This window comes from Benincasa hispida, chromosome 1 (assembly GCF_027475165.1).
Source record: "Benincasa hispida cultivar pf3 chromosome 1, pf3_genome.v1.1, whole genome shotgun sequence".
In the NCBI taxonomy this organism is placed as follows: Eukaryota; Viridiplantae; Streptophyta; class Magnoliopsida; order Cucurbitales; family Cucurbitaceae; genus Benincasa; species Benincasa hispida.
In genome coordinates, this window is record NC_143478.1 from 23,688,824 (window position 1) to 23,716,226 (window position 27,403).

Sequence of the window (27,403 nt, forward strand, 5' to 3'; positions counted from 1 at the left end):
AATCATTCTTTACTATTAATTTCTACTCTACATTTTTAATTTTCATCAAATTAAATTTTAACAGCTAGACTATTAAGTGTGACAGAATTCTTGCATTTTGGTTGAAAGTTCTTGCATGGTTGAAATGTCTGAGTGAATTTAAGGAAAAAATATATGGAATAAATCATCGATTTATTAGACACAAAATTGAAATTTAATATTTGTTACCGGGACCAATATACAAAAACGGAAAGTTTAAGCACTATAAATTCACTTTTTAATTTGGTATCAGGTAAATTATTGAGTTTTAAGAATATCTAATAAATTAATGAATTTTCAATATTGTGTTTAATAAGTCTATGAATATTCATTTTTCTTCAAAATAATCTATAAGATTTATAATTAAATTTTATTGTAATATGTCCTTTAAAATTTCAATAACCTAGTTTATAGGTTCATGAATTTTTTAAAATGTTAAATAGATCATAAATCCATTAGATACTTTTTAACGAATTCAGTAGACACAACATTAAAAAAATAGACGTCTATTAAATCTTTTTTAAAATTGTAAGATCTATTAAACATAAAATTTAAAATTCAAAAGATTTGTTACTTAAAAGACTTCTAAAATTTAAGAATTTAATTTAAGAATTGAGCTAAAGACTAAACCGGAAAGTTTAGATATAGATTATAAAGGAAAAAAACTTTAAAAGTGATTTTAAAAAAGCTGTTAATTATGAATCGTTTTTTTTTCTTTGGTAAAATAAATAAACAAAATATCAGAAAGAGGAAGAAAAAAGAAAAGAAAAAAAAAAAAGAGAAGAAACTTAAGCTACCAATCAAAGGCATTTTTCTTTCGTATTTCCAATAATTTTCCTACTTCCATCATCTTTGTTTGATGGATAAAGAAAATCCCGAGAAGCCGCAGAGAAAATATTGAGAAAAGAAAAGTCGAAGAATAATTTTTTTTCTTTTTCTTTTTTCGAATATATATATATATATTTATTTATTTATTTATTTATTGTTTTTCAAATAGAGAAGAAACATTAAACAACAGGCTGAGGTTTTCACGATATTACTGCAGCTGGGCTTTTACGTACTACTGAAATCTTTCCATTCAACAAGTTCTTTTTGTTCATAGTGATAAGTTCTCCAATTGCTTTTGATTCTGATTTTTTTATTTTTGATGTTTTGTTCTTCGTCGGAGAATCGTGATTTCTTAGCTCCAGCGCGGTGGGTACTGAAATGAGAATCGGTGGTGGGGATTTGAAGAATTTGTGGAAGTAAGTGAAAGTCAGTGGAAACAAAATTGGAATCAAGAAAATGGTTTCCAGTAATCGAGCGACGCATTCGCATCAACAACAAGCACAGTCTTCAAACACGAATACGAGCAATTTGCGATCTCATCGTACAGATTCCATTAGTAAAGCTATAGCGCAGTACACAGTTGATGCTCGTCTTCACGCGGTGTTTGAGCAGTCGGGTGAGTCTGGAAAATCTTTTGACTACTCACAATCTATAAGAACTTCGACTCAATCTGTGCCAGAGCAGCAAATTACTGCTTATTTGTCCAAGATTCAAAGGGGTGGCCATATTCAGCCCTTTGGATGTATGATAGCTATAGAAGAGGCTAGTTTTCGAGTTATTGCATACAGTGAGAACGCTAGGGAATTGCTCGGTCTAACGCCTCAATCAGTGCCGAGTCTTGAAAAGCCTGAGATCCTTACAATTGGGACTGACGTACGGAACTTGTTCACTTCCAACAGTGCAATTCTGCTAGAGAAGGCATTTGGGGCTCGAGAAATCACTTTGTTGAACCCGATTTGGATTCATTCCAAGAATTCTGGGAAGCCGTTTTACGCAATTTTGCATAGGATTGATGTGGGAATTGTGATTGATTTGGAGCCTGCAAGAACGGAGGATCCTGCCCTTTCTATTGCTGGGGCAGTACAATCGCAGAAGCTTGCGGTTCGTGCAATTTCTCAGTTACAAGCACTCCCTGGTGGAGATATTAAACTGTTGTGTGATACTGTGGTTGAGAGTGTTAGGGAGCTTACTGGATATGATAGAGTTATGGTGTATAAGTTTCATGAGGATGAGCATGGTGAGGTTGTAGCTGAAAGCAAGAGGCCTGACTTAGAGCCATACATTGGATTGCATTATCCTTCTACTGATATTCCTCAGGCATCAAGGTTTTTGTTTAAGCAAAACCGGGTTAGGATGATTGTCGATTGCCATGCCTCTCCAGTTCGTGTAATTCAGGATACAGGGCTTATGCAACATCTCTGCTTGGTGGGTTCAACTCTTCGTGCTCCCCATGGCTGCCATGCCCAGTATATGGCCAATATGGGCTCCATTGCTTCGTTAGCAATGGCAGTTGTTATCAATGGTAATGATGATGAAGCTATTGGTAGGCGAAACTCAACGAGGCTTTGGGGTTTGGTTGTATGCCACCATACTTCTGCTCGGTGTATTCCGTTCCCACTCCGGTATGCGTGTGAGTTTCTAATGCAAGCCTTTGGGCTTCAACTGAATATGGAATTGCAGTTAGCTTCACAGATGTCTGAGAAACATGTTTTGAGGACTCAAACACTCTTGTGTGACATGCTTCTTCGTGATTCCCCAGCTGGCATTATTACACAGAGTCCAAGCATCATGGACCTAGTAAAGTGTGATGGGGCAGCTCTTTACTATCAAGGGAAATATTACCCTTTGGGTGTGACGCCAACTGAGGCACAAATAAAGGATATTGTGGAATGGTTGTTGGCTTTCCATGGAGATTCAACTGGTTTAAGTACAGATAGCTTGGCTGATGCTGGATATCCAGGGGCAGCCTTGCTGGGTGATGCAGTTTGTGGAATGGCTGTTGCTTACATCACAAAAAAGGATTTTCTATTTTGGTTCCGATCTCATACAGCAAAAGAGATCAAGTGGGGTGGTGCAAAGCATCACCCAGAGGATAAGGATGATGGTCAAAGAATGCATCCACGTTCTTCATTCAAGGCATTCTTGGAAGTGGTAAAATCCCGTAGTTTACCATGGGAGAATGCAGAAATGGATGCAATTCACTCATTGCAGCTTATTCTACGAGATTCCTTTAAGGATGATGTGGCAATCAATTCAAAGGCAGTTGTGCACCCTCAACTAGGGGATCTTGACTTGCAAGGGATTGATGAGCTCAGCTCGGTTGCAAGAGAAATGGTCAGGTTGATTGAGACTGCAACTGCTCCTATCTTTGCTGTAGATGTCGATGGTCGTATCAATGGATGGAATGCTAAGATAGCTGAGTTGACTGGGCTTGCGGTTGAGGAAGCTATGGGGAAATCCTTACTTCGTGATCTTGTGTACAAAGAAACTGAAGATACAGTTGACAAACTTGTTTCCCGGGCTTTAAAAGGTAGTTGGTAGTTCAGTTACTTCTGGATTTTTTTGGCATATTTTGGTTTGAGTTGTTCAAACGACACAAGTGTTTAAGCATCTAAAATTAAAATATGAATCCTAATAATTGTCAAATTGATGCACAAGTCTACAGAAGATTCAAATTACAAATCCCTTCATCTATACTTTTTACCTTCCATTTGAAATAATTGGTATCACTTCACTTGATGTTCTTTTGTAAGTGAGAATGAACTACACTTTTTCCTCTCAGAACGTTATTGTGCTATGTAGAGCTATGTTGTGACCATCACAGTGTCTTAGCAATCTCACTTGACATGATTGGGTCAGCCCATATGCGAATGAGCTTGAGATGCCTAGAGGTTAACTTGTGTGGAATTTCTTAATGCATAATCATATAAAAGAGATATGTGTGCGTGTTGATAGGAATGTAATTAGGATAGAGTTATAGTATCAAGGATATATTTGTAATTAGTTAGAGAGATTGTTATGGCATTTGTTTATAAATATAGGGAGTGGGAAAGGAAGGGGCGGGCAATTGTTTAGTTAGATTAGGGCTCAAGTGATCTCAAGAGAGGAAGGGTTCAAGTACGTTAAATTACATGGTTTATCTTGTAGTTCTTTTATCTTTTATATTGCAATGCAATACATTTGGGTTTTATCACGTGTGGGTGCATTTATGGTTTCTCGAGAAAGTGAATATGGAAAATTGCACTTGTTGATAAAATGCAGGTGAAGAAGATAAAAATGTAGAGATAAAAATGAGGACATTTGGGCCAGAAGATCAAAGGATGCCAATTTTTGTTGTTGTAAATGCTTGCTCTAGCAGGGACTACACTGATAATATAGTTGGCGTTTGTTTTGTTGGTCAAGATGTTACCTGCCAAAAAGTGTTCATGGACAAATTTGTTAGCATACAAGGTGATTATAAAGCAATTGTTCATAGTCCAAATCCTCTTATCCCTCCAATATTTGCTTCAGACGATAATACATGTTGCTCAGAATGGAATACTGCCATGGAAAAGCTCACTGGATGGTCCAGAGAGGACATAATTGGAAAAATGCTCGTAGGAGAGGTTTTTGGAAGTTGTTGTCGACTGAAGGGTCCAGATGCATTGACCAAATTTATGATTGTCCTGCACAGTGCAATTGGAGGGCAGGACAACGAAAAATACCCCTTTTCTTTTTATGACAAAAAGGGGAAATATGTGCAAGCTCTCTTAACAGCAAATAAGAGGATGGATATGGAGGGTCAGATTGTTGGAGCTTTTTGCTTCTTACAGATAGCCAGTCCTGAATTGCAGCAAACTCTTAGAATGCAGAGACAACAGGAGAAGAACCGGTTTGCAAGGATGAAAGAGCTAGTTTACATTTGCCAGGAAGTGAAGAGTCCTTTGAGTGGTATACGCTTTACTAACTCACTTTTGGAGGCTACAGATTTGAGTGAAGATCAAAAGCAGTTCCTTGAGACCAGTGTTGCTTGTGAAAAGCAGATGCTAAAGATAATAGAGGATATGGACTTGGAATGTATTGATGATGGGTGAGTTGTTCTTTAACAATTATCAGTCTGTTGTAGGAAAGAGATACAATGTACCAATCCTTACTTTTTATTGCATCTTTGGTTGCATTCAGCTGAATTTATATACTCAATGAAGGGAAATCTGATTCATCATTGGGATGGTTATCAGAGAGTCTGGAAATGATGTGGGCTAGGGCTACGTTAGCAATCTTCTTTTACAATATTTTACTTGTTTGATAACTATTTGGTTTGGGCTTTTAGTTTTGGGACCATTCATTATTTGTAAATTATTTCTACTCCTATATGGACCTGGCTGCATCAGTATATAATTAGATTTTGTAAATCATAAAAAATAACCTTATTTCATTTAAACCAGGAAATTCTGGGTGATGGGGGAAATACCATGGCTGCAATTGATCTAGTAACATTTCTGTGTTTCGTCCTTATTGGTCTATCTGTTTATAAGAACAATGTACACCTAATATTGAAGAGTGAACAAAGAAGTCCATTTGTTTCGTGTATAATTGTGGAATTTTCTTCTTAGTCTTCTTGTATATGGTATTTAATCCAGCTACCAACAAGATGAAAATCTTGAAACAATTACAAGTTATCTTTATCCTAAATTGTCTCTTCTGCTTGCACTTGCTACACGTTCTCCCTTCCTCTTATTGGATTCATGTGAATCATTCTCCTTAGTAAATAATGTCTTGACAAGCGATAGCTAATTTTCTGGTTGCTTTTGTAATCAGTACGATGGAGCTTGAGAAGGTGGAGTTCTTAATGGGAAGTGTTATTAATGCTGTTGTTAGTCAAGTGATGATACTGCTCAGAGAAAGAAACTTACAACTGATTCGTGATATACCAGAAGAAGTAAAGACTATGGCTGTCTATGGTGATCAAGTGAGGATTCAACAGGTCTTAGCTGATTTCTTGCTGAATATGATCCGTTACGCACCCTCTCCAGAAGGGTGGGTAGAAATACGTGTCTGTCCGTTCCTTAAGCAAAACTCAGATGGACTTACTCTTGCACACACTGAATTCAGGTATGTTAACCTTCAATCATTCTTCACATATGTTTGAGCTGATGAGGTTGAAAACTGAACAAAAGAACATGATGTAAATGCATAGTTGTTCTGTTTCCTTCTTGTTTTTTTCCCTCTCTTCTTTCTTTTTTTTTTTTTTTTTTTTTTTTTTTTTTTTTTTTTTTTTTTTTTTGTTTCCTTGTTGTAACAATATTATTTGTTCCAATATAATTCTTTGAGAGGTGGAAAGATCGGGTGATGAGGTTTAATGCCTCCCCTTGGGCTTCGATAACTAGATCTTTTTGTGATTATTATCTTAGTTAGATTTTGTTAGATTGGAGTCCCTTCTTGTAGCTTTTGAGTTTTTTCTTTCCTTTTCCATACGCCCTTGTACATTCTTTCATTTTGCTCAATGAGAGCTTTTTGTCTTACAACACAAAAAGGAAAAGAAAAAGAACAATATTATTAGCTCCAAAAGCAAATGGCTAACGTATTTTATTGTGATGAAGGATCGTATGCCCTGGGGAAGGTCTACCTCCTGAGTTAGTTCAAGACATGTTTCATAGTGGGAGATGGGTGACTCAAGAAGGATTAGGCTTGAGTATGTGCAGAAAGATTTTGAAGCTCATGAATGGTGAAGTTCAATACATCAGAGAGTCTGAAAGATGTTATTTCTTGATTACTCTTGAACTCCCCTTGACAGAGAGAGGCCTAAACGATGTCGGTTAGTTTCTTCGATCACTTGCAGACTTTTCCCCATTAACATAAGATACTTGTGTAATTTCCCAGCCATTGTTTATAAGCCAAGCTCTGAGCTTACATGTCGTCAAGGGCGTGTGATATAATTAGTAGGTGAATAAAGACTGTTAATGTACACCACTGATCTGATCTACCTATTCTAGATGCTAGTGATGAGGTACTACAGAATTGGGGGGGAGGGGCCAAATAACAATGTTGATGTTAGAGATTCCTCTATTGGAGGATTTGGAGGTCCTATTAAGTTGAGTTGCATCTTCAATTTGCTATATGTACTTAGAGATGTATACTATTCTTACCATTTCTTCTTCATATATCTATGTAATGTTAAATACTATTGAGCTGCTGGCTTAGAGGAAAGGGAGGAGAAAAAAATTTTGTGGCCGAACAATTGTAAGTTGTCTAATGTTTAGTATGATGGTAACTTTGAAGGGATTTTATTAAAATACCATTGCCAAATGACTTATGAAATGAGCGACTTATCATCTCTTGTGGCTGAACAATAGGGTATATTTTATATTATTGTTAGTATTAGTATTAGTATTTTCATGAATTGTTTGGGATTGTTGTCTAAAATGATTTCATTAAAACTAGGCTAAATATATAATTTATTTTCTAATATTTGTACTCTTTTTTTAAAAAAAAAATTAATTTAATCTTTTTGTATTGATTTTTTTCTCATTTACGTCTTTAATATCAATAAACATTTAAGTAATAATTGCTAGCTGTTAAATAACAATTATATGGGTATGGGTATATATCACTCTGGGTCAGGTATTATAAAGTGGAAGGGTTTCTTTTTCTTTTTTAATTAATTAATTTTATGGGCGTGTATGTATATCACATTATCAACTTAACTAATAAAATATATTTAGTATCAAATTATCATTATAAATTTTTTTTAATATATTAGTGGAAATAAACTTTTCTTTAAAAAAATCGGGGAGGCCTAAAGTATAGGTAGATATATATAATGTAAAAGAGGTGGTAGATATAACAAATTTTAGATTTAGTTCTCGGAGTTTATAAGTAATAGAATATATCATCAATAGGAGTTTATCATTGATAGATTTTGATATATTTACAATTATTTTAAAATGTTGTTATACATCTAATTACTAAACCTAAAAGCACTATCAATTGTAATTATCTATTTTATTCGGGGATTTGCTCCTAACGAGTAAATGGAGATGGGAATGCATTTTTCAACCATGTCCCCACACTATTCTCCGGCCTTGACTTTATATGTATATCGGTTTCTTTATTTTTTAATATAATATACCCTAATTAATTTTTGAAAAATTTTCACAGATACAAAAAATGTCAAACTATTTACAGAAATAGTAATATATATATATTGATAGACGTCGATAAACTTCTATGGGTATCTATCACATAATATCAATTATAGACTTCCATCTGTTTTTATTACTAATAGACACCGAAGACATCAAGCCTCTGTCAAAGAAGATTAAATTTTGTTGTTTTGTGTAAATTGTTTCTCGTATTTTTCTATTTTTAAAAATTTCCCTTAATTTTTAATGAAATTCAAGAATTCTTATTTTTAAATAGGAATTTTTGGTGAAAAATCATTTTATTTAATAAAATGAAAAATCATTCATGAAAAGTAGTTCTCCCCAGGGTACTTGATCCTTGAGAAAATTTGCCTGGATCCCATAAAATTTAACATGGAATTTTGCAGGGACAAGAAATTAAATGGACCCGTTAACATCTCCAAATAAAATCGAAAATTGAAAGGAATTAAAAACCAATTAAATAGTGAATCATAGGCCTAAATTATATATTTTAGTCCAAAAGTTCTTTTATGGACTTATTCAAGACCATTTTAACGACGGATAATTGATCGAACCACTTATTACAAGGATCATGAATAAGTGGACAGTTGACTACAATTATATGCCTTATTTGAAAGCTTATTATCAAGCATTTAGATCTTATTGGTTAATTAAAGATTAGGAAACTTGATGAAACGTCGCTGTCTTTTTAACAGAAAAAGCAGGGTATGAGATGTGAATATATTTACAGTAATGCCAAATCAAACACAATTCAATTGAGATACCAAAACTCTTTTGGTTCATTCGTAGATGAAAAGTGAGGTTCTTCATTGGCCAATTCAACAATCTACTCTGATTTAAAAGTGAGAAATACATGGATACATCGTAGATCGTGGAAATTCTTATTTCTTCTTTTATTTTTCTCAAATATGTTTTGATTTTTTGTACTATGTAGTTAGAGTAGACCGTAAAAAATGTGTCCAGCTCGACCGCACTATTAAGTATTACTCCTTAGACACAACCATCCATAAGAGAGATGGAGAGAAGACAACCAAGTTGGGTCACCAAGGATTCATGATCAAAACTATACGTGAATTTGTGTACTCAAGTGATCACTTTCCACAGATCTAACTCAGACATAATTGCATATGAATAATTCTAAGATAATTGCAAGTCCACACAGTACATAGAAATATCTCACATGAGACTATAAAGTGGGGCCTAGAGGAAGACTTTTTATGCAAATAGAGGAAGTTAGTGGATCTGTGCTGTAAAATCAGTTAGCAGCTGAGGGGTGGGACCAAGCAAATTATGGAACTCACCAGCCCCTAGGTTGAAAATATAGGCATGTCATTTAAGTTTAAAGATTGTTCCAACCAACTAAAACAGTCAAAGAAGAGGACTCAACTACAATGCATTTAATGTTGTTCCCTGCAGTTACCACTATAAGTATCAACAAGATCTGTATATGGATTATTGTGCACTCCAAAAAGTGAGGTTCTTACTCTTTTCTAAGTTAAGAGTTATGACCAACTTTAGATTTAGGAATGGAGCATTGGCTCTTGTTTTGGTATTGCTGGTTGTAGGATTGGCTGAAAGCCGAAAGTTGGAGAAGGAGACGCTTGGTGGTGGTGGCGGCCTTGGAGGTGGAGCTGGAGGCGGCCTTGGTCTTGGTCTTGGTTTTGGTGGTGGCCATGGCGGCGGATTAGGAGGTGGAGGTGGACTAGGAGGCGGAGGTGGATTGGGAGGCGGAGCTGGTGGTGGAGGTGGATTAGGTGGCGGAGGTGGATTGGGAGGCGGAGCTGGTGGTGGAGGTGGATTAGGTGGCGGAGGTGGATTGGGAGGCGGAGGTGGAGCTGGTGGAGGATTTGGAGGGGGAGCTGGCGGTGGAGCTGGTGGTGGAGCGGGAGGTGGAGTTGGAGGTGGAGCTGGTGGCGGAGCAGGAGGTGGATTTGGAGGTGGAGCGGGAGGTGGATTTGGAGGTGGTAAAGGAGGTGGATTTGGAGGCGGAGCTGGCGGTGGAGCTGGTGGCGGAGCAGGAGGTGGATTTGGAGGTGGTAAGGGAGGAGGGTTTGGAGGCGGAGCAGGAGGTGGAGCCGGTGGTGGAGCAGGAGGTGGAGCCGGTGGTGGAGCTGGCGGTGGAGCGGGAGGTGGATTTGGAGGTGGTAAGGGAGGTGGATTTGGAGGCGGAGTAGGAGGTGGCCATGGCGGCGGAGTAGGAGGTGGTTTCGGAGGTGGCAAAGGAGGTGGATTTGGCGGCGGAGCAGGTGGTGGTTTTGGGGGTGGAGCAGGTGGAGGAGGAGGCGTTGGCGGTGGTTCTGGTGGAGGAATCGGTGGCAGAGTCTAAAATCAGATTACATCGTATCAAACATGATATGAACAAAAGGAGTAGATAATCATACTCCTCATTATTTGCAAACTAATGCATGCGGCCAGCAGAAAATACTCATGCAAAGACTACCAACTTTATGACCTTATGATTATGACTACTATTTGTACTTCAATACATAATAAGAGAGAGAGAAAAAAGTTTGAAAAGGGGAATTCGGTATTTCGTCTCATTGGAATATACTTTCAAGAGTATCTTTACAAAGTAGTTTGCACATTAAGATATTATCACAAACAAAAACAAAAAACAATTAAACCAAAAAGACCGTAGAGTAATAAAAAAAAAAGGGAAGGACTAGCATGAAGGAGTGTATTAGCTTAGCTTTTTTTCTTTGTTTTCTTATAGCCACGCAGGAAGCCAATCAGTGCCATCAATAAAACCAACTTCCATGAACGGCTGAGCTTCCTCTTTAGTTAACTGTTTAGCCCATGGCGCACGGTGTCCTGATGCTGATCCTGGTCCATGGCAAGCATATTCGGCATGGAACAGATTTCTGTAAAATAACAAAAAGATTAGTTAAGTTCATGTGATGGTATACGCCTAACTCGAACATATTTCAACTAGTCAACAACATTTTTTTTTTTTTTTGACTAAAAAGACGAATTCTCGAATATATGTCTAAGGAAAGGGGAATTCCCTTCCTAACATGGTATCTATTTTTCTGTTAATTTCTTAAATGCGCAAGTAATCAAAATTTGATGTTATTTTTTGACATGGTTAATGATTGATAATGAATGAAGAGTAATGGGCGCATGATTAATTTTGTGTTTTGAGACACTTTTAAATAAAAAGGAAGAAGCCCCTCATCTTTCTCGTCCACGTGGATCCCTCCTCTTAATGGTAAAGATAGTCCTCAACTTTTAAAGAACAATCATTTTGATAATTATTACATTGTTTTTTTTTTCTACCTAATATTCTGATTTCACATGCCCATGTTAACATACTTCAAGTTATGTCATTACAACAAAAATAAAGGTAATTAGAGTCTTGTTTTTTTTTTTTAAAAAAAAAAAAGAAAATTTCTTTCTCTATGTTTATCTCTCCTATTTATTAATGAATAATACTTAATTGCATCACAAGATATATTTATCTCTATGCATTCCATTTTCATCATACACAAAAAATAATTAAAATATTTTTAAAAAGATGTAAGAAGAATTTGTCACATAACAAGATATGATTGAACACTATGAACGAATGCACAAAGATGAATGTTACCTAAATATTTTTCTTTTATTGAAGAAAGGTGGTTGTCCTATGAGAAAATATTCATACTACTGTTTTCTATAATTGCAATTATGAATGTAGTTGCTATGTGCTTACTCTGTGCTGCCGTCGTAGCTCCAATTGGTCCAACCAGCAGGAAGAACAGTCTTGGAGAAATAAGTTTTAGCAAAAATGACTCTGGAAAATGCACCTTTTGCTCTGCCCAAATACACACCGCCAATTCCGTAAACCTTTCCTCTGATGAAAACAAACCCACTGTTCTCATTTGAACTCTTTCTATTTTGAGCTGTGATTGAACCACGGATCGTCGATCTCTTGTCATCAACCACAAACATCTCACAATTCTGCATCCACACACCAATAACATTACATACCTTTTTTTTTCTAATGCCTGTCTTTCAGCAAGCAACAACAGTATAGAAAGGGAAGGGAAAAGAGTTTTACATGGAAGACGGATCTGCTGCGGCCAAAGATGAAATCAATTGAGCCTTGAATGTAGCAATTGTGATAATAATGTCTGCCTTTATAATCGAACAATGTGTTGTGAGTGCTATAGAATCCACAGTGGTAAAATGAAATTTTATCTGCGGCAACGAATGCCGCTACCGACTGATTTTGCGATGTATAAGCCACACCAGTCGGAGCCTCATTCTGTAATAGCAAAAAATTCAACAGAAATAGAAATAAACTCAATAACAAAATACATTTTGAAGCTAATTTAGACAAAAATTACTGAAGAAAAGGGAGAAATATGTCAGACCTTGAAGCTAATTCCAAAAGCAATGAAATTTTGAGCTTCAACTTTAAACGTAGCAGATTCAATGTTATCACTAGAGCTCTGTGACCAAACGATCGATGTCCTTCCTTTTCCGTTCCCTCTCAAGAAGATGTACGGCTTACTCGACGGAATATGAACCTTCTCTCTACCGAACCAAAAATAACCACGCACTCTTTTTTGTAAATTCAAGCCAGAAAAAATGAACAATTCATCACATCAACGTAAAATGAAATCGCAGGAGAAAACCCTAGAAATTACCTGTAAATTCCTTTCCTAACATGGATGATCATCCATTGCGAATTCCCCTCTGGAACAGAATCGACTGCAGCTTGAATGGATGTGAATTCGCCATTTCCATTGATATCGACCTTGATCGTTCGATTTGTACCGATCTTCTTCGTCAACAATGGCGAGTCAATCACATTTTGTGCAGTAAAGGCATAAGAACCGATTGGAGATAAGATTAAAAGAGCAAAAGCAATCACGAATGCAATGTGAATCGGATTGAATAGGGATTTCGAGGATGAATCAGCCATGAATTTGGAGATGGAAGAGATCGATTCTTGGTGAACGAAACGAAATGAAATGGAATTTGGAAGGAAGGGAGTGATGAGATTTAAGAGAAGAGAAATTTGGTTGAAATTTCTTTTTTGAGAATAAATTTGGTCGAAATTAGAATTGGGAGAAAAGTTCGTTTGAGAAACGGAAGGTTAGAGAAATGAAGCGGGAAATTGTTGGTTGTAATCATCTCTAATTTGGAGGGCTTTTTTAACGGTTAATTTTAGTGGTTCAATAGGCAATTGTTTTTTATTAAAATATTATTTTAATCTTGTATACTTTCCAATTTCAATGGTTTACTTTCCATAAATTTTATATATACTCGTTATTGTTAGTTTAATAATAAAGGTAATGATTAAATGTAACCTAATCTCGCTCAGGTTCTCCTCTCTTAGCACAAGAAAAAAAATTTAAAAATCATTTAAAAAACAAAACAAAAGTGCCACGTGGCACGGGATGAGAGTGGCATCCAAGTTTGTTTCCTAATAATAATACCATTTCCACTCTAAATTTTGATAACATTTTTGCATTGTGATTTTTTTTTTCATGAAAAATTATTAAATATCATTTAACCAATTTAAACATTATATATAACTTCAAATGATTAAATTTAAGATTTATTTATTGAAGCACATAGACTAAAATTAGGACATGTTTGACAGTGATTCTAAAATGATTAAAATCATTTTTCATGTTTTAAAAATTACATTTAAAATAGAAATTAAATATTGGAATGTTTTTTAGTAGTTAAAGACTCATTCAAATGTAGAGATTAATACAAAATCTATTTCCCACAAGTAGGTTATACAAACCCACACACATGTGGTGAAAGGATTATACTTCCACTACCAACACACTTTGAACTCACATCTAGCATGCCTTAGTATTTATCCCCTTTAGGCATTGCTAAATTTTCGAATGTGGGACAAAGCTCTCAATCCCCACAAATGATTGTTACGGCAAAGTTAACAAGTAAAAGAAAAAACAAAAAAAAATTGAAGAAACTGTTATGAGCAAATAAAGGAGACCAAACTTAAGCATAATATCTAATGATTTGAATTGATGCATAGTGAAGCAGGGCAACAATCTTGTTAGAGAGAGTGAGCTACCTCTCGACTCTCAATAACACTGATTGAGACCCTCACAACATGTTTTACTCCTAGTCCTTTTATTGATTCTGCAATATATAGTGTGTTTATTTATTATGGCCATACACATAAACCTCGGGTCATCGTGAAAGCTCTAGAAAAAGACCTTTAAATTCTTTCATAGAACGCGACCACACCTTCACTATCATATTAGATGCTTCATCAAATTTGTTAGAAACAAATATTCAAACCTGAGCTATGAAGACTTCGTCATCTAGTCCGTAACATGATCATCTTCATCAAATCTATCAAAAAAAAAAAAAAAAAAAGAATGGATAGTCTTCTTCTAAAATATGTTTAGTTTGTACTTTTATATTACCTTTGTGCTTATTTCATTTTAATATTTAAACTATTCAAACTCGAATAACTCTATATTATGAGAGGAAACTTTCAATCTTTCTTTTTATCTAGCCAAAACACTCACGAATATCTAAAAAGAAAAAATCTTCAATACCTATAGTACTTATTTCCTCTATTCATATTGTAACCTTTCTCTTAAAAATAATCGTTATTGATCTCTTTTCATATTATCTCGATTAAGAGATGTTCAATTGAACGTTTGAATCTGATGATGTTAACCAAAAAATGGAAGTTAGAAATGACATTGGACATGATACACCAATTTAAGGGATCAATTGCTATTTAGGATCATTACAAAAAGAATTTGCAAAAGGGAAGCTATTTATATTTTGCAAACCCAAGTTTTACAAATAATTCTCAGATGTCCCAAATCTCTTTTAGCATTTTTTTTTTCTTTGTAATGACCCTAAAAAAGTCAATAATCCTCATTTTAAGGACTCCTTTGGATTGACAGAAAAAAAAAAATTCAAAAAACTCATTTTTATTTAAACACTTTTGAAAAAAATTTATTTAAATATATTTGAAAAACTATTTTAAATGGTTGTCAAACACTCTAATTTCTTGAAAAATGACTTATTTTTTAAATTAAACATTTGAAAATATAATCCAAACACACATTAAGAATATGTTATTCTTTAGCCTTTATAAAATCAATAAATGAGTGACTACATTATCTAGCACTGCATTAAATTTGAAAAATCTAGTACACTATTGGGTTTCAATCATTTTAGTATTTGCCATTCGAATAATCATATTTCTTCTTGAAGTTGGTTATTTACAAAAATACATGCTTATTTATGAAATGATACAACTCTACATGAATGGTCACTACCATTTATTCCAACAATGTTTTCATGGATTGCGTTTGAAAAACAACATTTAGACACATCAACTTTGTATCCAAATTACAGACTACAAGATCCACAAGATCTAGGACACTAAGTCTAATAGAGATAATACAACTTCTTAAAAAGTCTAAGGCTCACCTTCTATCATATAAGTTATGAAATCGGGTCTAAAAGAAGTAGTTTCCTAAGCTCTTTTGCTTCTTCTAGGTTCAGACTTAGTATTCTGATCGTCTTCATCTTTCGAAGAACTGACCTTGTTAATTCTTTTGACACCAATAATTTTGTGTCCTTCCTCCTTTAAAGGAAAAATATCCTCAAAGAATTCAGCTTCAATAGATTCCATTATGATATTATTATTAATATCGAATATTTCTGATTTAATCACCTTAAATCTATAAACAACACTATAAGGTTGCATAGCCTATAAAGACACAATCAATTGTCTTCGGTCCAAGTTTGGTCCTTTTTGGTAAAGGAACTTGTATCATTGCCAAATACCCCTACACTTTCAGTATTTTATATGAGGGTAACTTTCCATTCCACACTTCATAAGGCGAGTTAACTATCTTCTTATGTGGAATTCTATATAGTATAAATTTTGTTGTCAGTAAAGCTTCCCCCTACAAATTGTGAGGTAAACCTAAACTATTTAACATGCAATTAAGTATGTCCTTTAAAGTCCAGTTCTTTCTTTTAGCTACACCATCTTATTGTGGTGTATAAGGTATTGTAGTTTGATGGATTATACCATTAACTTCACAAAATTCATAAAGCGATGATGATTCATATTCACCACCTCTATTTGATCTGAGCAGCTTTACTTTTTTTTTTCAAGTTGATTTTCAGCTTCTGCCTTATATGTTTTTAAAACACTAAAAGTTCCATCTTTTCTATGTAATAAATATACAAAGCAATATTTACTACAATCATCAATAAATGTGACAAAATATCTCTTACCATTTCTTACAAGAGTACTTTTCATGTCACATACATCACTGTGGATTAAATCAAGTAACTCATTACTTCTTTTCACTGATGGGAATAACTTTTTAGAAAACTTTGATTCAACACAAACTTCATATTGGTGTCTATTACCAATGTTAAAATTCGGCAATAGTCCTAAGTTTACCATTCTATTTAAACAACGATAATTGACATGCCCCAATCTAGAATGCCAAACATCACACAACTCAACAATATAAGCAAGAGTCGATAATATTATTATTCTTTGACATTTGTGCCAGTACATTCAGTCTGAACATGCCATCACTTAGATAGTCTTTTCCCAGATACATACTCCCCTTTGTTAGAATAAACTTATCTAACTCAAATACAAGTTTAAACCCATTTTTGTTAAATAGATTCCTGACACCAAATTCTTTCAAATCTCCAACACATGCCGCACATCATTGAGGGTAAGTATCTTTCTAGAAACCCATTTTAGTAGAATCTTCCCGTTGCCTTCCACAGATGCGGTTGAAGCATTTCCCATGTACAGCCTATCGATGCCATCTAACTTCTCATATGTAACGAATAATGACTTATCCTTACAAATGTGCTTAATAGCACCAATTTCAATCTACTGACCTTTGGTCTCTGAAGCATATGTACCTCAGAAATGATAGCAACTAGAATGTCAATTTCCACAAAATGGCTTTGAAGCTTCAGCAATATGAACTTTGGCTTCGATTTTGGATTTTTATCTCCTTTTCTATTATCCTCTTCTATACGGGGTTTCACCGTAAGGTTCTTCATAAATAACTCCTTTTGTTTGTGCTTGAGATAACATTTGAAATCCTTCTAAGAAAAAGACGACTTTTCAATCACATATGCTACTTGGAATAGCTCATTGATGTCCAATCCTTCACTTTGCAAATCACTTATGATAATTTGAAATTTCTCCATTTGATTGACTAATAACTTGGTATCAACCATCTTTATCTAAGAATTTTTCCAGATAGAATTTTTTCGTACCAACATCTTCTAGCTTGTACTTTTTGTCTAATGCTCCCACAATAGTTTTGATTTATTGTAAGAATTGCAATAGACATTATACAAATGTCCTGAAGACCACTAAGTATATAATTACGACAAAGAAAATCTGAATGCGTCCATGTTTGCTTCACAGCTTCCATTTCAGGAGTTACAGCTTCTGGTGGAGTAATTGGGAAATCTTCCTTCAAAATATGAGCAAGATTCAATATGGTGAGGTACAAGATCATCTTTTGTTGTCATCTCTTAAAGTTGTCTCCTTTGAACTTTTCTGGTTTTTCAGCATGGGGTTTGACAATGGTTGATCCCATCATGGCAAAAGTGGAAACATTGATGAAGGAGTTTGCAACCATCGGTTTAAATATCTAATTGTCTTCAGATTGTTGGAGAAAATGGTATATAAGAACTTAATACACTAGCAAACTTATTACAACTCAACTAGAAATATACACTCGATGTATAATATTCAAACTCAAACTTAAGGCTGATGAAGCAACAAGGCTTAGATATGGAAATAATAAAAGACTTGAAAGAACATCAAAACCTTTGGATCAAAACATAGTCGAGGCACGCTTCTGATAAGTATTGTCTTGAAGACAACTATTCACTTGCACGGACTACAAACAGACTACATTGATTATCTCAACATGATACAATGACTAATTTTAGTAGAACTACAACCTCGAACTACTCAGATCTAACAGAACTCTAGGATACTTGCTCTTAGCTGAACTCAAGAACAAAATAAAGAAGAGAAAGAAAGAAAGGAGAGAATTTCTTCAATTTGGAATGAGATACTATAAATGAAGAAATAAGTTGCTATTTATAGACTAGTAACTTAGTAACTCTTCAAAATACAAAATAAAATCATATAAATACAAAATTGAAACATTTGTCAAATTTAACTTAATTAAGTTGTTACTTGAGAGAAATCAAACATAACTCATTCAAATTGAAGAAACTACAAATTTAACTTTCATACATGTTAAATTTGTACATGAAACATCATCTTAATTTGAAATTTCAATCCAATTTAAAAATTTCTGAATAATGAATATAATCTACGTAATGAAATCCATTTTTATGTCTCAATTTTCAATTCTTTCACTTTCTTTCACTATATATAGGATTAGCAACGAGGCCAGGGGAATATCGGCCCATCACCAAACAGGACCCTAAAGAGGTACAACCCTATCCTCAATCAAATCGAGGTTAGAGCAGGGACCCGACCCCGTGGAAAATTTTGCCAACCCTAACTATATATATATCCAATAGTCTAAACAATTACAAACAATTACAACTATCTAAAAATTAAAAAAAAAAAAAAAAACATTCAATACCCAGAGCACTTAATTCCTCTCTTCATACAGTAATCTTTATCGATTTCTTCCATATTACCTCGATTAAGAGATCAAAAGTTTGAATCTCCTATCAACGTGATGTTAAGTAAAAAAATAAGTTAGAAATGACATTTTGGCCACAACATGATACACCATTTTAAGGGATCAATTGCTATTTTAGGGTCATTACAAAAAGAATTTGCGAAAAAGGGACGTTATAACGTGTCTTTTTGAAGACATAAGAATGTATATTGCGAACCTATTTTTACAATTCATTCTCAAGTGTGCCAAATTTCTTTGCCTTTTGTAGAAAATAACAAGGTATTTAAGTGAGTGTTATTGGGTTTTTGGAAAAATTAAAGGCCCAATGGCATTATCGTAAATAATGAGCACTAGTATTTTCGTAATTACTCTTTTCTTCTCCACTTAGGGCAGTATTGCGTGTTTTTTTGAAAGAAAAGAAATTTGCAGGCGTCTGTGAAGGAAAGAAGGCGTGCGCAGCCAACTTGAAGAAGAAGACGCCTGAAGCCGCCTGTGAGTAGTCGTCCTTGAAGAGTTGCTCGGCTGGATCTTGGAGTCGCTCGGCTGGATCTTGGGTGGCGGTTCGGAGAAGAGTAGCACTGGTTCGAGCGTCGGCGGCGGTCCGGTTTGGGAAGCTCAAGGCGTGGGCGTGGGTTTCCGTCAGTAGCGGTTCGTTTGGCAGTGATTGTTAGTGAGAGATACGTGTGGGTCTGCACATGGTTCGCCGGTCAAAGGCGGGTAGCACACTGTTTTGGGCTGTTTCGCAGCGGGTTGTTCTCAGTTTTCAGAGGCGACGTTGTGTGCAGATCTCTCGATATCAGTGGATACTTAAAATTACAAATTGGTGATTTCGTTGATTATTTGTAATTTTTAAAATTCCTTTATTGCTCATTAATATTAATTCAAGTTGGTTCTCAAAGTGGATCACTATATATCTTGGTGTTCTTTACTGTTTTCGATTTATTTCTGCTGATTGTTTGCGTTCTGTTTGGCCATCTAAGTTAGGTTCAGAAACTCTCACAATTGGTATCAAAGCTCCAGTTGATCCAAGGAGGGTGTGTGCTAGTGTGTGCTGGCATATTCTTTGTTCAGGATTATTTTGTTGAAATTAAATTTGACAGATGGCTTCGATGTCTACACAGTTCGAAGTTGTTAAATTTGATGGGAAAGGTGATTTCAGGTTATGGAGGAAAAAGATTAAGGCTATTCTGGTAAAACAAAAGGTAGTCAAAATCTTAGACGAAGATAACCTTCCACCAACAATTACAGAAGTTGAAAAAGGGATATGAATGAGATGGCATGTTCGACGATAATTTTGTATCTGTCAGATAGAGTGCTTAGGCTAGTAAATGAGGCCATTATTACAACGGAGTTGTGGAAGAAATTAGAAAGTCCTTATTTGACTAAGTCCTTGCCAAATAAATTATATCTAAAGGAGAAATTTTTTGGATATAAGATGGACTCAAGTAAAGGCTTAAAAGAGAACCTAGATGAATTCCAGAAGATTATAGTTGATCTCAATAATATCGGTGAGAAGATGTCGGATGAAAACCAAGCAGTTATTCTTCTGAATTCCTTGTCAGAATCGTATCGAAAAGTTTAGGCAACTATTAAATATGGACGGGATTCGTTGTCCATGGATATAGTGTTGGATGCCTTGAGAACTAGAAATCTCGAGATTAAAAAGGAACGTAAGGATGGAGAGTTACTTATGGCCAGAGGCAGAAATGAGAAAAAGAATGGAAAAAGAAAAGAGTTGAGATCCAGGTCGAAATCAAAGGGGGAAAAAAAGTGTTTCCTATGTCATAAAGAAGGACACTTTAGAAAAAAATTGTCCTTTGAATAAGAGCAAGGAAGCATCAAGTAGCAAGCATACAGGGGATTCTAGTGCAGCAAATATTACTGATGGGTATGATTCAGCAGAGGTTTTGATGGTGTCCAGCAAGGACATTCAGAATGCTTGGATCATGGATTCAGGGTGCACGTTTCACATGACTCCTAATCGGGATTTCTTGATTGACTTTCAGGAAAATGATGGGGGATCAACTCTGCTTGGTGATAATGGTGCCTGTGATGTAAAAGGAATTGGGTCAGTTTGAATTGCAACACATGATGGTATGATCAGAATTCTTACGAATGTAAGGTAGGTTCCAGAACTCAAATGAAATCTAATTTCTCTAGGCAAATTAGATAGAGCAGGTTATTCTTATAAATCTGAGAATGGAGTTCTGAAGATTATCAAGGGTTCTTTGGTTAAGCTGAAGGGAACCTTGAGAAATGGTCTTTATGTGTTGGAGGGTACTATAGTTTCAAGTAGTGTTGTTGTTGCATCTGGGAAAGAAACAGATAAATCTATGTTGTGACATAACAGATTAGCTCATGTGAGTGAAAGAGGTCTTCAAGCTTTTTCAGAACAAGGTTTTCTTGGAGGAGTTAAAGACATTGAACTTCTATTTTGTGAACATTGCATAATGGGAAAATCTACCATAGTGAAGTTTGGGAAAGGGAAGCATTCTACCAAAGGAATTTTGGATTATGTTCATTCAGATTTGTGGGGTCCTACACAGATACCTTCTATGGGAGGTTCGAGATACTTTATGTCGATCATTGATGACTTTTTAAGAAAGGTGTGGATGTATCCACTGAAACAGAAGGATGAAGCTTTTAGAAAATTTCTTGAATGGAAAAAGCAGGTTGAGAACCAGACAGGCAAAAAGATAAAGTATCTAAGGACAGACAATGATTTAGAATTTGTGAATCGCAAATTTGATAAATTTTGCAAATCTGAGGGAATTATGAGGCATTTCACTGTTACGTACAATCCACAACAGAATGGTTTAGCTGAGAGGTTCAACAGAACAATTATGGAGCGTACAAGATGTCTCTTGACAAATGCTTCATTACCCTTGAAATTTTGGGGGGAAGCTGCCCAAACAACCTGTTATCTTTTTAATAGGAGTCCGTATTCCGCTTTAGGCCTAAAAACTCCTCAGGAGATATGGACAAGAAAAGCTCCAAGCTTGGATCATCTCAGAGTGTTTAGATGTTCAATTTATGCTCATGTTAAGGAAGGAAAGCTGAATAAGAGGGCACTGAAATATATGTTTATTGGCTATCCTTAGGGTGTTAAAAGATATAAACTTTGGTGCTTGGAAGAGGGCAGAAATAAATGCATTATCAGCAGAGATGTGACCTTTAATGAAATAGAGATGTCATTTCATGTCAAAGAGCAGCAGAAATAGCAGACAGTTGATCAGGTTGAGACAAAGGTTAGAATTGATTCTAAAGCACAACCATCAGTTAGTTCAAGTGATTCCAGTGATCAGTAATCCAGTTCTTATGGTAGACAGCCTCAACTGCAGAGGACTTTGATTGATAAGGGAGCTTTTGGTGAAGAAAGCTCAAGTGGCAGTGACCTATAAAACTATCAGCTTACACGTGACAGGCCTCAGCGGGTGAGGCATGCTTCTACGAAGTATGGTTATGCTAATTTAGTTGCTTATACTCTTACTTGTGCAGTTGACAGTATTGAAGCAGATCTTACTTTTGAGGAGGCTATTGTATCTGATTCGAAGGAACAGTGGAATGATGCTATGGAAGCAAAATTGTTCTCATTGCAGAAGAATCAGACATGGTCATTGGTTCCAAGACCTCCTAATCAGAAACTCATTCAGTCAAAGTGGATTTATAAAATCAAGCCAGGTATAGGAGGTGACAGTAAGCCTAGGTATAAGGCTAGACTGGTAGCCAAGGGCTACACTCAAAAGGAGGGAGTTGACTTTCATGAGATTTTCTCTCCGGTGGTGAGGCATTCGTCCATTCGATTAATTTTATCTATTGTTGTTCACTTTGATATGTTGGTTGAATAGATGGACGTCACCACAGATTTCCTTCATGGTGAATTGGAGGAAGTGATCAATATGACTCAACCTAAGTGCTATGAGGTGAAAAGAAAGGAAGAAATGGTTTGTCGTCTTCACAGGTCCATCTCTGGACTGAAGCAATTTTCGAGACAGTGGTATATCAGGTTTGACACCTTTATTCTGAAATAGGGTTTCACAGGAGCTCATATGATGCCTACGTATACTGAAAACTATCTTAGAAAGGTACATATACTTATCTACTTCTGTATGTATGATATGATTCTGGTGTCTAAGGATTATTTTGAAATCTGTGATCTCAAGAAACGATTGAGTAGTGAATTTGAGATGAAAGATTTAGGTGAACTGAAAAGGATCCTAGGTATGGATGTGAAAAGAGATAAGAAACCATTTCGCAGAAGAGTTATGTGCATAAACTGCTTGAGAAGTATAATATGTCTGGTTGTAAGGCAGTTTCGACACCCTTAGCATCTCATTTTAGGCTTTCTTCATCTCAGTGTCCTGTTACTAAACACGAAAGGTTAGAGATGGCTAATATTCCCTATTGTAATGTTGTTGGAAGTATTATGTATTTGATGATTTATACTAGGCCTGACTTGGGATATGCTATGAGTATGATAAGTAGGTTTATGTCAAATCCTGGGAAGGAGCAATGGAATGCAGTTAAATGGGTGCTTCGATATTTGAAAGGTAGTGCCAGTGTATCATTGTGTTTTAGCAGGGATTGTGATAAATCAATACTGTTGGAAGGCTTCACAGATGCAGATTATGTTGCAGACCTTGACAAAAGAAGGTCTCTATCAGGTCACATTTTATGTGGTCAGTTGGAAAGTTGCTCTTCAGTCAGTTGTTGCCTTGTCTACTACTAAGTCAGAGTATATTTCAGGGGTGAAGTTGTGAAAGAGGCAGTGTGGTTGAAAAAGATAGTTGGTGAGTTGTTGTCGCAAGAGTTCATTTCTATCGTTGTGATAGCCAAAGTGCAATTCATCTTGTGAAGAATCCATCTCATCACGAACGGTCTAAGCATATCGATGTCAAATTTCATTTTATCAGAGAAGTTGTGGCCTAGAAAGATGTTGAACTGGTCAAGGTTCATACAGTTGAGAATTTGTCAAATATGTTAACCAAGGTTCTTCCAGCCCATAGGTTCAAATACCTATTAGATTGGCTGAATATTAAATCTGGATGATAGGAAGATTGGAGAATCAGCTTGGCACTTAAATATTCTTGTTATGAGGGAGATTTGTAGAAAATAACAAGGTGTTTAAGTGAGTTTTATTGAGTTTTTGGAAAAATTAAAGGCCCAATGGCATTATCGTAAATAATGAACAGTAGCATTTTTGTAATTACTCTTTTCTTCTCCACATAGGGAGTATTGCGTGTTTTTTTTCAAAGAAAAGAAATTTGCAGCCGTCTGTGAAGGAAAGGAGGCGCGCGCGGCCGACTTGAAGAAGAAGACGCCTGAAGCTGCCTGTGAGTAACCGTCCTTGAAGAGCAGCGTCGGTTCGAGCGTCAGCGGCGATCCGGTCTGGGAAGCTTAAGGCGTAGGCGTGGATTTTCGTCAGTGCGGAGTTCGGGCAGTCCGGTCTGGGGAGGTTCGTCTGAGCAACAGTTCGTCTGGCAGAGATTATTAGCGAGAGATACGCGCGGGTCTGCCCATGGTTCGCCGGTCAGAGGCAGGTAGCACACTGTTTTGGGTTGTTTTGCTGTGGGTTGTTCTCAGTTTTCAGAGGTGACGTTGTGTGCAGATCTCTCGGTATCAGTAGATACTTAAAATTACAGATTGGTGATTTCGTTGATTATCTGTAATTTGTAAAATTCCTTTATTGCTCGTTAATAAATTAATTCAAGCTGGTTCTCAAAGTGAATGTTGACTAAACTAGTCAAACCACTATATATCTTGGTGTTCTTTACTGTTTTCGATTTATTTCTGCTTATTGTTTGCGTTCTGTTTGGCCATCTAAGTTAGGTTCAGAAACTTTCACACCCTTTTTCTTTTAGTTTTTTTTTTTCTTTAATTTTTTTTTTTTGTAATGACCCTAAAAAAAGCCGATAATCCCCATTTTAAGAATATGTCATTCTTTAGCTTTAATAAAATCAATAAATGAGCGATTTCCTTATCTAGCGCTGGATTAAATTTATAAAATCTAGTACACCATCATTTTAGGATTTGAAATTTCAAAATACCAATTTGAGTTATTAAATTTTGAACAAAAACTGTTTAATGTTCATCCATTAACTGATTGGAGTGGCTCCAATAAATGCCACATTATTAGCACATTGATAATTGATGTTATTCATTTATTAAAGCATTAACTCTTATAAAATAATTATTAAGCAATTAACCAAACAACATCAATAACTTCCATTAGAATCACATGCGGGGGGTTTGGTTAAACGGTTTCATTCTTTGTCTTTCTCGCTTTTCCTTTTAGGGGTCGTTTTCAATTAAATTTATTATTCGATGATTCAATTGAGAACTGTGTGTTTGACCCTATATGTTGAAATAAGATGGCTCATAATTTGGTCGACTATGCTTTTTCTTCTTCCCCTTCTTGTACTTGGACAGATGGTTTTCCTGACTGGCTTTTCCATCTCGTTGGGGCTGAGAAAGAAGAGACCCTTCTTTCTCATTAATGTTATTCGTTGATGTTCTTAAAAAAAAAAATAAATAAATCAACATTATTAGCTCTTCGGCTTAAAATAAACATTTTAAATAAAACTTTAAGCAACTAAAAAAAAAGTTTAAATAATCTTAAAAGTTGATGATATAAATGAAATCTAAAAGAAAAATAGTATCGTTTAATATTTGTTTGGCTTTTTTATAACTTAGCCTATGAATATGTGTTTTTTGTAGGATGGCCTCATTTGGGAGGCTTAAATGAAAAATGGCCGCCTATAGAAAAAGTAACATAAAGTGGCATTGTGCTGATGTCATCCATGTGTGATTTTATCGCTTCACCCCTAAGATGCACCCCACGAGTCTGAACCTACCAAGGAACTCAATCCTTGATTACCCGTCACTCGATCCTCGATTACTCGTCACATGATCCTCGATGCATGATCACCCGATACTTGGATGCGTGGTCACTTGATACATGTGCAATCAACATGTGTATACTCGTTCATAACCACGTCATACTCGATACTCGATTAACGTATACTTGATCATTTCAAACTTTTTGAATTCTTAACCCATTTGAAGTTCATTATTTCACCATTTCAACTCGTTTCTCAGACTATTCTCTCTTGTTTTTCGATTTTATCTCTCTCAATGACTGCATCTCTACACTCAAAACTCTCTAGATTCTCTCTGCATCAAGTAACATTCTTCTTTGTGCTTATATTTTGGCATCATTCGTCTCTTTGTTTATTATATTTTGGCATCATGTTCCTTGATACTCGACCGATACAATTTTATTTCGGTTTCACATCTTACATGTTTGGCTGGAGCTCGAATTTTTCTCGTTTTGGTTTTCATATTTTTGGTATTTCGGACCGTCTAGAGTTTAGGATTTGAGTAGAACAAGTTATGAGAAGGTGAAAAATCAAACCGAGCCATCGTGTATTGTATATCGAGTAAAAGACACTATGTAGCATGTATCGAGTAAGGGACACTATGTAGCATGTATTGTGTATCTGCTATCGAGCAATCGTGTATCATGTTTTGTGTATCGAGTATTGAATATCGTGCATCGAGTATCGTACATCATGTATCGAGTATAAAACAGAATGCTTAATTTCTGGTGTTCTTTATTATTCTGTGCAGTATGGCTAGAAAATTCAGGATTCCTCCCTAGGATCGTTTCCTAGGCCAAGAGACCAGCTTATCCTCTCATATAGGGGCGGCAACAAGATTGTGAAAGAGAAGCTTACTCTCACTCAGCTTGCCTTCTTCAAGAAGACGGTATTTGGGCGATTCGTGGACATGGACATTATCTTCAACAGTCCATTGGTCCACTACATTCTATTGAGGGAGGTTGTAGATGATAGAAATGATGAAATGACCTTCGATTTGAATGGTACAGTTGTTACATTCTCCAAAGAAAACTTCCTGTTGGTGACGAGTTGTGGTGGTCACCTAATCCAATAGTTGTGAGGAGGGGTGAAGCACTTGGACCACCGCGTAGTAGGTACTTCAAGAATGATCTTGCGGGGGACATTCATATTGGTACCTTAGATACAGTGTACAAAGAGATGGAGTTTGGTAACGAAATGGATGTTGTGAAGATGACATTAATCTATTATACTGCATTGAGTATGATGGGGAGGGAGAAGACGAAGGTCAATGTTGACAAGACATTATTAATTGATATAGATGGTGGAACATGAGACATACGCAGCGGAAAAATGACCTAATTACACTCTAATTGCTTTTAATTTAAAGGAAATTAGCATGCAATTTGAAGGGGAAAAAACAGCAAATTAAATTTACCTTTGAAGCTCCCGAAAATCGCTTTTCCTCGCTGAATCTCGACCCAAACTCTTCCGAACCACCACTAGAGTTGACCTACTATCCTCTGGACTCAGAACCAGGTTGTGGGACCCGGTGGATAAAGAACCCGAGAGAGAGAAAAAGATGGAAAAGAAGATGGAATCTTGGGTTAGGTTTAGGATTTTCTTTTTTTCACAAAGTAGTGATTTTTCCAGCCCAAATTTAGAAAAAAAAATTTGGAAAAATGGCCAAAAGTTTTTCATCCATCATTGAAAGCCCAATTTATAGAAAAAAGTCATGCAACAATTGCATGAAACAAATCCATAAAAACCCAACACCTAAAATCCACGATCTAAGTGGGCTTAATGTCTCCACTATAAGCCAACACCTAGCCCACTATTTTATTAATGAAATTATCCAACAAAAGTTTGGATTTTCCCACTAACTATAGTCAAAGGG

General features: G+C 35.7%; 3 protein-coding genes across 3 annotated transcripts; 2 read left to right on the plus strand and 1 right to left on the minus strand.

Annotated features, from left to right (window-relative positions):
• The first annotated feature begins 735 nt into the window (after positions 1–735).
• Positions 736–7,143, plus strand: LOC120074555 (phytochrome B). The gene is made up of 4 exons (XM_039027715.2): positions 736–3,376; positions 4,108–4,915; positions 5,644–5,937; positions 6,426–7,143. The coding sequence occupies exons 1-4, from the start codon at positions 1,303–1,305 to the stop codon at positions 6,643–6,645; spliced, it is 3,396 nt and encodes a 1,131-aa protein (XP_038883643.1). The 5' UTR covers positions 736–1,302; the 3' UTR covers positions 6,646–7,143.
• A 2,284-nt stretch (positions 7,144–9,427) lies between these two features.
• On the plus strand, positions 9,428–10,511 carry LOC120078781 (uncharacterized). The gene has a single exon (XM_090315349.1). It carries the CDS (start codon positions 9,436–9,438, stop codon positions 10,312–10,314), a length of 879 nt encoding a protein of 292 aa, XP_090171475.1. The 5' UTR covers positions 9,428–9,435; the 3' UTR covers positions 10,315–10,511.
• On the minus strand, positions 10,498–13,029 carry LOC120078694 (Pectin lyase-like superfamily protein). Its single transcript, XM_039033027.2, has 5 exons — positions 12,620–13,029; positions 12,344–12,506; positions 12,028–12,234; positions 11,680–11,927; positions 10,498–10,849 (listed from the first exon to the last, which is right to left on the minus strand). Exons 1-5 carry the CDS (start codon positions 12,895–12,897, stop codon positions 10,696–10,698), a joined length of 1,050 nt encoding a protein of 349 aa, XP_038888955.1. The 5' UTR covers positions 12,898–13,029; the 3' UTR covers positions 10,498–10,695.
• Positions 13,030–27,403: the final 14,374 nt, after the last annotated feature.

Excerpts from the sequence above, each read along its gene's own strand:
- LOC120078694 (XM_039033027.2), bottom strand. The coding sequence starts at position 12,897 with ATGGCTGATTCATCCTCGAAATCCCTATTCAATCCGATTCACATTGCA. Across the intron at positions 12,235-12,343 it reads CTTTTGGAATTAGCTTCAAG|AATGAGGCTCCGACTGGTGT; the intron begins GTCTGACATATT and ends TTGCTATTACAG. Across the intron at positions 11,928-12,027 it reads GCAGCAGATCCGTCTTCCAT|AATTGTGAGATGTTTGTGGT; the intron begins GTAAAACTCTTT and ends GTGTGGATGCAG.
- LOC120078781 (XM_090315349.1), top strand. The coding sequence starts at position 9,436 with ATGGATTATTGTGCACTCCAAAAAGTGAGGTTCTTACTCTTTTCTAAG.
- LOC120074555 (XM_039027715.2), top strand. The coding sequence starts at position 1,303 with ATGGTTTCCAGTAATCGAGCGACGCATTCGCATCAACAACAAGCACAG. Across the intron at positions 3,377-4,107 it reads TGTTTCCCGGGCTTTAAAAG|GTGAAGAAGATAAAAATGTA; the intron begins GTAGTTGGTAGT and ends GATAAAATGCAG. Across the intron at positions 5,938-6,425 it reads CTTGCACACACTGAATTCAG|GATCGTATGCCCTGGGGAAG; the intron begins GTATGTTAACCT and ends ATTGTGATGAAG.